This window comes from Theobroma umbraticum, unplaced genomic scaffold, assembly GCF_002168275.2.
Source record: "Theobroma umbraticum cultivar Fairchild unplaced genomic scaffold, ASM216827v3 scaffold_67.0, whole genome shotgun sequence".
In the NCBI taxonomy this organism is placed as follows: domain Eukaryota; kingdom Viridiplantae; phylum Streptophyta; class Magnoliopsida; order Malvales; family Malvaceae; genus Theobroma; species Theobroma umbraticum.
Window position 1 is genome coordinate 4,043,840 of NW_018397262.1, and position 12,419 is coordinate 4,056,258.

Consider the following 12,419-nt stretch of genomic DNA (forward strand, 5'->3'; position numbering starts at 1 on the left):
GAAGGAAAAGAAAAGAACAGGGTAGTGGGGGGTATAGTAAACAGTCAAATTCTCTTGTCTGGCCTAACTTTTCCATAGAATTAAGGAAAACACTCAATGGGAGGCTATGGAAACAACCATTCCATCCTGATGGTCTCAAATGGAAATCTTTTCTGCCTCAAACTTATTCAAGAACAAAAGGAATAAAATCCAATGGCATCTGAATCCACATATTTGGCTACCATAATATCCTAGAAATACATCCAAGTGAGTAAATTTAGCAAGATTCTTTCTTGAATACTAGAATTCATTGTATCAAACTAAGAAATAAGAATAAAAAAAGTGAAGCAAAAATAAACACATTCTGAAGTTACAGCATGTAAATTCCTAGAATCTTAAGGAACCCATGTAGCACAATCTGAATGAAATTTCCTTGCTATACTGAGTACGGAACATAAACCATTTCAATAGCAACGATTATAGACAAGAAGAATCTTGCAATAGTGGGCAACCGACCAGGATTAAAAACAGAGATAGCTGAGACAAGAGGACCATAAACTCCTTTCTCTGGAATAGAAGTTGTTCATTTTCCAGCCCAGTAGAAACGGATCTCCAGAGTACTATCATTCACATCTGCAGTAAAATTTTTAATGATTGGCTTGCCAACCCCACCTGCTTCATCCTCAATATTGAAATCCTTCAGCTCCTGCTTTCCCTGCAATTATCCATTCCTTTTAACTGAACTGTCTATGCAGGAACATGTAGGAAAGGCAATTTTTCTTTTGGAGTTGGATGGTCAAAGCTCCTTCAAGCAGAATGTGAAGTTTCTACTGCATGAGAACTTTGTAAGAAGATTAATATTAAAATACCTGAATGAAAACATCAAATATCCGCCTTCCTAAGCTGGTAAAGTTTTGACCACCAGTGAACTGTATCTCCGCAAAATGGAGGCTTACATTGTACGTTCCATTCGCCAGACAGAATGCATAGTAAGTCAAAGAGATAGGTGAAAGTCGAGCAGTCGTGTACAGTTCACGATCACGCATAGAAAGTTGTGTATTTTCAATAATTAACTTGTCGTTTTTCTGGTTTGGCTGATCAGCACCATCCCAGAAGTAACCGGTTCTGCCAAATGCCCAATTTTTTCCACCTTGGAAAAATCTTAAAGGACCAGCATCGGTTGAATCACCTTCATATGTGGTATTGCTAACAGTTGCTTGCTTCCCTCCACAGTTTATATACAGAAAGTGCGATGCTGAGGTATACAAAACAACACTTCAGGGAAAATGAAACTGCTCTTAACATTTTGTGCAGGAGCCATGTGTTTCAAAAGGAAATGGCTCTGAATTTTGGTTGTTCCTGCTGGTAGACTGCTAGGTTTTAGGTGTGTTCTGTTTCATCATACACAGCTTATCTCCTATTAGGGACAGGTCCAATATGTTTTTGCTGCAATACGACCAAAATGAGGTAGCTTTTTGTACACATCCATTCAGTAATGAAATTTCAGCTTTTCAAAATGAAAAACAACTTAATATTTTGCATTTTTCTTTATAATTAATCTACTAAGTGCTTAGCTATAAAATCTCTCTCCCCCCCAACACAAATTAAAACTGACTTTTTTTAGGAGACAGCTAAGCACAAGTTTCACGGATAATGGATCCCAGTGGCAAATTTTCAATCTCAAATGGGGCAAGCAGTTTGTCATATAGCAACAAAAGTTAGAGCATATGCAGAAAGATTGGTGATTTTTGAAAGAAAAAGAGAGATCACATTCTCAAGTATGCAGTTTGTACGCAAGCTGATGCATAACTCAAAGACAATGAAAATTCAATGATATTTGCTTTCAGAAAAAAGTAAGTAAAAAACTCACGAGTTCTTTCCCCTTGAAATGCTTGCAAATAGGTTCCTAGAGTCAATAGCACATATTAGAAAAATCTAGCTGTTTTTATCGAAGATCCACTCAAACACCAAAACTCACAAGAATGAAAAGAAAAAACAAATAACATTCTTACAAAATTTCCCCATTTCCACAACCTGCATCGCTTGTGCTTGTGAAATTGTTATATGAAACATCCCTACATGAAAGTAGTACAGCGCATCCATTAAACGGTTATCCCATTTATCTATGACTTTCTCTTTGATTGAGTTTTGGACAGAGTAAAGTGTTATCTCATTCCCTTGGTTCAGTCATTTTTTTTGTTTTTTTTTTTGAGTCAAACGGGCATAGCCACAGCTAAAGCAGGATTATACAAATGAAACTTACTTATGTATACAAGTTTCACATTGTCAATTGAAGTATCAAACTTTTTTTTTGGTTAATAGGAAATGTGTTATGATCAAACTTATCGAGCATATAATGTCATACGACATTTGGAAGAGAATCTTACACTGATTTTTGTGTTTTCAATATCCAATCAGGGACTGGTCCAGTAAAAGCGTTTCCAGTTAAATACCTGATAGATGGAATTTTAATGTTATTTCAATTAGATATTCTGCACTAAAGGAAGATTTATTAGTTTTGATGAAAAGACTGTGTGTAATGAAACAGAATGGTTGATATATATATATATATATATAATGGCCGGGAGAATAGTCAATATTAGTAACTCAAAAGTTCAATGGTCATAAAAGTTTCCTAATGTCTTGTAAACCTCCAGTTTGTAGAAGTGTGGTTATCCATCCTCTGACAGAGGGACAAGTTTGGGTTAGAAGATAAATGGCTGAAGACGGCTGGTTGTCTGATAAAGAAAATTTTGACTAAAACAAAATCATTTGCTTACAAGTGTTTCAGGCGATTGCCAAGAACATCAAGTGTGGGTGGAATTACTCCACTGAGTCTATTAAAGCTGAGATCTCTACAAGAAAATTTACAAAAGGGTTACCCAAACCAAATGCTGTCTTGGAAAATTTTCTCAGAATGTAAAAAAGCTTCAGAACAACTGCATCAAATTCACAATTGAAAAGCAGAAGTAAAGAAAAAGAAAGGAACTGCTAAGGAATATAAATATGCCCTAAGCTAAGTTGTACGTGCATGAACATTTTGATGTTCTTGAAATGCACACCAAATGTGCAAGCACATTTACGAACTTCAGGTCTGTGAACAGTTACACATATTAGAACAAAAAAGAAATAAAATTGAGCCATGAGCAAGGGCTTATCCGTATGCTGCTAGCAACATGATTGTGTTGCAGAATGAGTGGTGAAGACGAATTGTTTTAAGGTCTGGATTCTTTAAATTACAATGCCTATTCTTCCTCTATGTCATCATAACATAACATTGGACCTGGGAATAGAACCGGAGGGTTCACTCATCTTAGGGGTGGAATGGACCAAAGAAACAAAAAATCAAAATAACATTACAAGCGACTAGAAAAACATCATTATTCTTCATCTAGAAAGATATATGCTGTAATAAAATTGAAAGAGCTTTTCTTCAATCAAGGAAAGAATATACTAACAATTTCTTTAATGCTGTCAATTCCCTAAGAGAATTAGGTAGGTCTCCAATCAGTTTGCAACTTCTCAGAACTCTGTAATACACTCACAAATATTTGTTATTTAAGTTGCCACAAAAAAATAATGAAAGAAACTCAGAATTGTCATCAATCTCTGCCATGTCGCAGAGTTTTACTCACAGAATTTCCAACTTAGTGAAATTATCAAGTCGTGGAAGAGGTCCTTCAGCTCCATTCAACTCACTAATTATCCTGTAAGCCGACATTTAATAAACAAGAAACATAATGATAAAACTAACAAAATCCCAATTCCCAAGTTACACACTAAAATCTTTGAAATTTAAGATCCATGCTTACAAGTCAGTTAAATTTTGTAAAGCACCAATAGCTGAAGGAATTGGCCCACTCAAACCACTTGCTTGAATATATCTGTCATTACCAAAGTTGGGTTTATTTAAAAGATTGAAGCCAAAAGCCTTGTTTCTAATGACAACAATGACACTTCAAACTATACCACTATATTAAAGCTCTCACAATGTTTCAAGCTGAACCCAATTTTGGATGAAGTCAGGAATCTTTCCTGTGAAGTTGTTGTCTCCAATCCGACTGTTGAGAAAACAGAACAGTCATAACTCCTTAGCATAGTACATTTTATAGTAATTCCATCTGAGCATAAAAGCTTACAAGTCCTTCAATGTGGTAAGCCTTGCAAATCTTCACTTTTAAGATTTATTAAATCTTTAACCACTCAAGTACTTAGTCTCTAACAGTAATCCGTGACCAGGGCTGAACTAAATTTTTTTTAATGGTGTCATAATTAAAAAAATTATGATAATTATTAAATAATATAAATACGTTAAAATTCATTAATAAAAAATTTTAATATTAAATTAAAGAAAATATAAATTTAGTACATTTATTTAATATTTAAAAGTAAAAATATCTAAGATGACTATAATTATCCACGACTATTTTTCATATTTTGAAAATGGTGCATGATATCATTAGTAGAAATATTATCAAATACATCTTTTGTCACAAAACAATCATTCATTCAAAATTATCACTCATTAGCATAAACTATGATATTAAAATTAAATAAAATATGATCTTATATAGCAAACTATCAGATTCAACAACTAACAATATGACAATTTTCTATTCATTAATTAAAACTAAATATAAGCATCCACAAAACACATAAAGTTAAATACAAAAATCAAATAATTAAACAATATATCTACAAAATAAATAAAAAAATTATAATTTCAATATATTGTTTGACATGCAATACTACTTTTTATTAGCTAGATTATAATTATGAACCCAAACTATTAAATTAATAAAAAAATATAGATATGAAATATTTAAAAACTTAATTTTGATTGAAAATTACTTACAATTGAAATCTAAATAAGTCGCTTTAAGAGAGTGAAAACACAGCCAAAGATCAAAAAAAGGAAGGACTTGAATTTTTGGATAAGGAGAATAGTTTAAGTTTTGACTTTTCTAATAAAATCTTAAATTTTAGAAGGAAATTTATTTACTTTTTCATGTAGTATTTAACTATTAATATATAAATTACTTTTTCATAAATGACTTTTATTTGAAGTTATTGACCCCACATTTTCTAAAATTGTAAGAAAAATGAATTCATTTGTATGTTAATTACCCTAAACTATTAATAAATATTATAAAAATTAAATCTTTATAGAAAGTGAGTGGTGTCATGTGACACAACTGTCTTCTACATAGGTCAGCTCATGACAATAACTGAACAAGACCTTCTCAAAAGTAGGAATATACTTGTGTAAATAAGTTTTGTTTATAAAACAACAAATCAGAAATTTTTGCCAAATCTTATTTTAATCAAATAAAGAAAAATATTTTTCTTTTCTTATTTTTATGAAATGGCTAAAAAATAATTAAAGGTTTAGAGTTTTAGTTGGCTAATATAATATATTTATATAATCAAATTAAGTTGTAACCCTAGATATAACATTTGTTATTTTATTCCATTAAGTCTTTGTGAACTTAATTAATTTGTCAACTTTATTTTGGTTTATTTTAATTAAGCCCAACTTAATTGATTATTTTTATTTAATCTCAATTATGTCACTTAATATATGTGACTCATTAGGCTTCTAACATGTTAGTAATAAATATAAATCATAATCAAATTTCAATTTGCTAATTGATTTATATTTATAAATTATAAGCAATATCTAGTAACACATCATGATCACCCAAAAGTTCGAAAATCAATTAAAGAATTTGATAAAGCCCTTCAGTGATAAATCTCTTAATGCAATACAATCTTTTTATCAAATATCTCGAATATATCATAAAGTATAGTTTAGTATCTACTTATGACAGTCCATATTAATTTTTATAATTCATGACTAATCTTATGAATTTAGACAACTAACTTTCTTCAAATTCATTATGTCTTGACTAAAGACTTTATATAAGTTAATTTTGAATTGAGAATAAGAGAGATACATCCTCTCATATCACTTAGGGTGATCAATCCTCTCTTAACCATTCATCCACCTTCGAATGCTTCATGGCACACCCAAAAATACCTTATTTAAGCATTTGGTCACCTCCAGACCCATAAGAGTTTAATCAAAATATGTCATTCCCCATACAAAATGACCTGATGTCTTAAGTCTGATGACTAGTTACACGAATATAACATGAGAATATATTCCATAGACACTTAAGTGAAATACTAAATGGAGTTCTCATAGTGGATCATATTTAGTAATCTTGTTCCTTAACAAACACTCACATGTTATTGTCTAGCATCTCATATACTTCAATCTATGAAATTGATTGCATACTTCTCAAGCAAAGTGGCTTAACATGTAGTAGTCTTTAAGCATTGCCAATGTCTTGTCTTAATAATACAATAACCAAGAACAATTTTTAGAACATAGTTTTGATACATACTGATTTCATAATTGTAATAATTTTACAATTCTCTTGAAGGTCTTTATGTTAATTGTAATAATTTTACAATTCTCTTGAATGCCTTTATGTTTCATGGGCTTCATCTAATTAGTAATTAATAACTCTTTATTATTACATTAACATGAAGAAAATTTTTTATTACATATAGTTATGCCAATAAATATACTTTAAATGACAATATATATTCCTTGATCAATCAAATTGACTCAAAAACAATACCAAAAAAAAATTATTATCCACGTTTCCATATTGTATTGGAGCTGTCATAAAAAAGTTAGGTTCATATATTATTTCAATTGGGTGTTCCATTTGGCTACAAATCTAAAGTCGTCAACACTGATTGGCTTTTGGCCTTTTGGGTTCATAATAACTGCATTTTGCTCTTATTTTCTTTTGTTTCTGCTACAAAATTTCCACACAAACTGTTGTGTGGCCTCGCATCAATGTCACAAGCTTACCCTTGCATTTCACGTTTTAATACTAACTAACATTAGTAAAGCAAAACTTTCTTCTATATGAGCTTTGAACTTATACAACAAGGTTATGCTCCTTTTGTGTATGGTAATTGGTTGTATACGGGGAGATATGGAAAGGATATGCACCACATAGAGTGGAGGTATTCTGCTGGCAGTTCATCTTGGGAAAGATTGCTGTGAAATGGGAACTTGTCCGTAGAGGTCTTACAGGTGTAGAAATGGTACTTGCCCTTTTTGTAGAGCTGATAAGGAAAAGATTGGCCATTTGTTCTTTGGTTGTCTTGAAACATGGAAACGACGGGCCTTATGGTGTAATGAATGGAATGTCAAGTGGGTGGCTCCTAATAATGCTAAGTCCTTCCTCACGTCATGGATATTGGTCCCCCTAAATGAGAATGTAAAGAAAATCTGGATAATAGCTTTCTTTGCGATGATATGGTCCATTTAGCTATTCTGAAATGAAATGACATTTCAAGGTCAAAATTGGGATTCTATAACCTCATCAAATTACGAGTGGGAACGTGGATTAAAGCAAAATGGGGCAATGATGCTGACTCCACGCTGGATATTTATAGGTTCCCCATGAAGATGACTATACCGCAAAAAGAGAAGGAAACTAGATCGAGCACTATTTGGATTGCTTTAGCTGATGGGTGGATAAAGTTTAAGCTAAAATACTTTCACGTTTATAATTTTTAATTATAATTTTACACGGTCTAATTAATTTTTAAAATAAACAATGAGATTCAAATGTATAAACATCATTAATAAAAAATATAAAAAAATTGAAATACTTTTTTTTTTTTTTTCTCTCAAACAATGTGACTGCATAGCAACGCTGAACGCTCCCATTCACCGGCTGACCATCCACAGTCGGTGCTCCCCAAAATCGATGCTCCCAAAGGAGGGGAGCACTGATTTGATGTTCTCAAGGGAGCGAGCAGCTGATCAGTGCTCCCCAGGGGAAGGGCTGGTGCTCCTTCGCATGGGAGCACACATCAGATCGGGCTCCCTTCTCGTGGGGAGCACCAGATGCCACGGACTCCGAGGTGGCCTAAGAGAATTTTTTTTTTTTTTTTGTAAAAAAGAAAAAATTTTTAAAAATAAGAAATTATAATTTATCTAATAGTAATTTTTAAAATTAATGAAGGTAAAATTATTTTTTAATATTCTCGTGTCATCAAATTAATAAAAATATTAACAATTGACTAATTACTAGATTTATGTGTCTAATAAAAAATATTTTTTTAAAACAGATTATTTATTTTAAAAATTAATAAATATGCATGGAATTATAACTAAAGTTTAAGAGGCGAGAGTATTTGTCCTAAAATTTAATATCGGTGGTGCTGCAAATAGAACCCGAGAGGGCATGGATTGGTGGAACACTACGAGATGAACAAGGTACAATTAGAGCTGGTCAATAGGAAACAGTGACTCTAATCTTGCGGAGCTACTGGCAATAAGGGAAACGTTCCATATTTTTGCGGCATTAGAGTGGGGGTACAACTTCAAGCTTGAGATTGAAAGCAATTCACTTAATGCTGTATCTTGGATTAAGAATCCCAAAGGTGCACCTTGGAGAGTTCGAAAGTGGCTGCTCCACGTTGAGACTTTCAACACCAAAAGTAAGGAAAGCGAATTCAGAGGCTGATTCACTAGCCAAAACAGGAGTTAGAAGAAATTATAAGCTGCTGAAAATTTTTAATGAAGAGATGCTGGTGTATGGGAGTTTGGATCAACCTACGACACCATTGGGAAATAGTTGGGAGTCAATAATCAGATGGTCCCCCTCCAGTGGATTTAATTGTGTCATGCTGGTATTCGCGCCCTTGTTCCTTATTTTAAGTTCCTTTTCCAAATGGTGTTGGTCGAGGTGATGCCCTTCCTTTATGTAACTTTTGTTTGCTTTCGTGGCTTTGCTTTGGGATTTATTACCTGCTACAATTACCATCGTGTTGGGAGCATGATTTTATGAGACTACTGAGGTGAAGTGGATGCTGGTGTCAGTTAACACTGTGGCCGAAGGAATTTTTGAGCTTGTTGATTATTCTATTGTATATGGGCTAATATTATTTTAAGCCTGGTTGACTCATAGTTAATCTAGGTTGAGCCGTGCTTTCGGTTTCCAGGGTGCTTGTCTCTGTTTTTGTCCTGTGTATAGCAAATGTTGCCCTCCTTTAGGCTTGTTATGATGATAGGGTCCATGTTATAGCTACCGAAAAGTTCGGGCTTCGGTTTTGTTTATAGTTAAAGGGAACATCCAACTCCCTGATTGATTATTGAAAATACCTACGTTTCAAAAGGAAAAAGTTTACTTGTATATGAGTTTTATGTTTAGTTTATACTCTGTTTCGGTGTGACTTTAATATGATCTTGATATTGCTAGTTTTATGTTTTGAATGTGGTTTGTGCTTGATTATGGGGTTAAATGACTTCCCTTTACTTTGTTTTGTAAGGAATTCAAACACTCTCTCGTTGAGATGCTGCTAAACCTGCTTTTCGATCTGTTTAATTAGGATATAGACCTGACTTTTATCAAATTTTCAATACGTAATTAAATGAATCTATTTGATTGACTAAAAAAATGTTACTTGCATCAACACCTGTCTATTAATTTATAGAAGAAAGGATTTGCTTTTGTTTGATAAAAACTTTTTGGATTAATAATTAATAATTAATGCATCAATTATAAATTGTTCATTGAGAACATACGAATATTTGTGAGTTTAGAGTCAATAAACTTTCCGCTGAAAAAAACTATATAACTTCTGTTTAAATGTAGTTGTCCACAAGAATTTTTCATATATATATTAAGGGATGAAAAATGTAAAAATTGGTCTTCAGTAATTATAACGTTTGTTTTTGTCAATTAACAAAGAAAATTATGCATCTAAACGTTAGACTTAATCATAAGTCTCCTGGTCTAAGAGTCGGTTTTGAATTTTTCTTCCTTTGACAATAAAAATAAAGTAAAAAATAGAGACAAATTAATGAATATATACATTGTCAGTGAAATGCAAAAACTTATAAAAATAAGTTTATATTTGGTTATATCATATGTAGTGCTATTTTAACTAAACAGGATAAACAAACTTGTAAAATTATTAATTTTGTTTATATGTGTGTGTGTGAGAGAGAGACTATTAAAATTATAATATTTTCTAATTGAATTAACATTAAATTCCTGATTGATAATTTTTTATTCTCCACAATTGATAATCTTACTTGGACAATAAAGCTTCTTGTACGATTACAAGACTCCTTGTACAATTACATGCCCCAAACGCTGCACAACGAAAACAAAAATCAATGCTGCAAAAACAAAAATCGCAGCCATCATGCAAGACCACAAGCCTAAACAAACCCAAAGGAGGCACCTATACAGATATCACTCATTAAGCTCTATGGCACAAGCACATAACAGGATGCCAGCTTTCCTAAATAACAATCGAAAGAGCATAAAATTCTGGACCAACGTCTCGACAATTTTCCCGAGCATGAGTAAGTAGAAGAAGAAGAACCTCATCAGCATGGTATTACCTATCATTCTAACATGTTTTTTTCATTAGTGGTAAATATAAATATTCATAGTATGAGAATGGTTGCTATAGACTTTGGCGCTAGTACAGAGAAAAAGGACAAAGGAGATAATATCTTTTCCATACATAACTTATATGGTTTAATACAATGCTTATAATCTATATGGTTTAGTAGACATTCTGAATGATGATAGCAAGAATTATTTGTCCCAAAGCAAAAATTATATCAATGCTTTGTCTGAGATTTTGTATACTGTCGTGGTCATTGCTTAGTCAAATGTTTGTTTAGTTTGGTATCTACATGTCCAGGTACCAAGGTTTAACAAATGCATGATCACATAAATATAATTTAATTTTTTATGCAAAAAACTAGGCGTTCAGATGGTAGAATCTTTGCAATCCTGATGACTACATCCCCATGAGGCATGAGCAATTAAGCAAATTTCATAAGAATGCTCTCATTAATCAAGCATTGATAAGGATAAAAGTTCAAACTGAAATATGCAGATACAACCACTCTTACGATTCTGAAATATTTCCTCCTCACCAAAGTTTGAGTGAGTGAGAATTCCTCCCAATTTCTTAATTGGACATACATGCGCAAAAATGAAAAAAGCTTTAAAAGAGTGCACGTATGCTGGAAAACGAAGCTTGTCCCTCCGAACAACTTGAAGTATCTGCCAAAGGATCTTGGAGAAAACTTCTGTGTGGAGCCAATAAGGTAGAGTCCGGAATGAGAAAAGGATGATTTATCAGCATGTCGGCAGTCCAACGTTCACTGGGATCCCTAGCAAAGCACTTCATCAAGAAATCTTTCCCTTCCTTGGACATGTTGTCCGGTATAATATATGGCAAATCGTTTGTCAAAGCAATCTTCTTCGCCAAATCCTTTGGATTCCTGGTAGATGTCCATGGCCGTGTTCCAGTCACCATCTCAAGAACAACACATCCCAGCGACCATATGTCCATAGAAGCAGTGATTTTCCCATCCCTGAGAGATTCTGGTGGCATGTATGCTGGCGTACCTCGAAACCTAGGCAAGGGATCAGGTGTCGCCTTTGGCGGATCAATTTGTTCAAGTTCTTTGGCTAAGCCAAAATCACCGATCTTCAAAGTAAACAAACCGTATTGATTGGAAGGATAAACAAGGACGTTTTCTGGTTTGAGATCACAATGGACGTAACCTCTCTTATGAATATCACAAAGCCCTCCAAGTATCATCCTGATATAACACCTCACGTCAGATTCTGGTATTTTACCGCCAAATTTCTGGATCAAATTGAGAAGATTCCCGTCAGGAGCATATTCAACAAACAAGTTGAAGTAAGGCTCCGAATATCCAAGGCTCATCATAGCACCGTAGCATTGAACAATATACGGGCAACCAAGAAACTGTTGAAGGATCTTGTATTCCTTGGAAAGTGAGGGGCAGGAGAAAGGAGAAGATTTAACAGCAAGTATACAAGACATAGGCTTTATTATCTTCACTAAATCCACAACTGAAAAACATCCCTCGCCAAGGGTTTTCAGTTTGATCCAATCCATAGTCAGATCTTTCGTCAATGAATATCCTGTTGTTACTACTTTTGAACCAGACTTCGTACTACTCATGCTGTATATAACGATGGAAACCCTACGACTCGAGAAACAATCAGAGCCCCAAGCAAAGCAAAAGAAGAAGGAACGAAAGCAATAGATTCTTGAAAACTCTCTTGAGATTTTTCCACTTCAGAATGTAATATTATACCCTTCGCAACGCCGATCACTGGAGTGGGTTATATATAAAGTCATCCCATACGAATCATGGAGGGTTTAGGAATGTCTGTAGCTTGTAGAATTTGGGTTCTATAATATCTCAGAGCTTTTTTGTCCAAAAGTAAATATCTACCAAGTATTCCGATTTCAGTACAAACAAGGAATTATTATTCCAAATTTAATAATAAGATTTCTTATGAATAAAACCACCGTAAATCTGAAGCAACAATACATTC

At 33.3% G+C, this 12,419-nt stretch overlaps 1 protein-coding gene across 1 annotated transcript in view; it reads right to left on the reverse strand.

Annotated features, from left to right (window-relative positions):
- LOC110419675 (putative LRR receptor-like serine/threonine-protein kinase At1g53420) overlaps nt 1–12,039 on the reverse strand; it is a 14,747-nt gene extending 2,708 nt beyond the window's left edge. Inside the window, 13 exon segments of the mRNA XM_089784116.1 lie at nt 496–694; nt 849–1,254; nt 1,850–1,885; nt 1,992–2,054; nt 2,367–2,432; nt 2,760–2,834; nt 3,438–3,509; nt 3,615–3,686; nt 3,792–3,863; nt 3,969–4,040; nt 4,119–4,148; nt 10,115–10,175; nt 11,097–12,039. Coding sequence (XP_089640242.1) covers nt 496–694; nt 849–1,254; nt 1,850–1,885; nt 1,992–2,054; nt 2,367–2,432; nt 2,760–2,834; nt 3,438–3,509; nt 3,615–3,686; nt 3,792–3,863; nt 3,969–4,040; nt 4,119–4,148; nt 10,115–10,175; nt 11,097–12,039 — 2,167 coding nt within the window.
- Nucleotides 12,040–12,419: the final 380 nt, after the last annotated feature.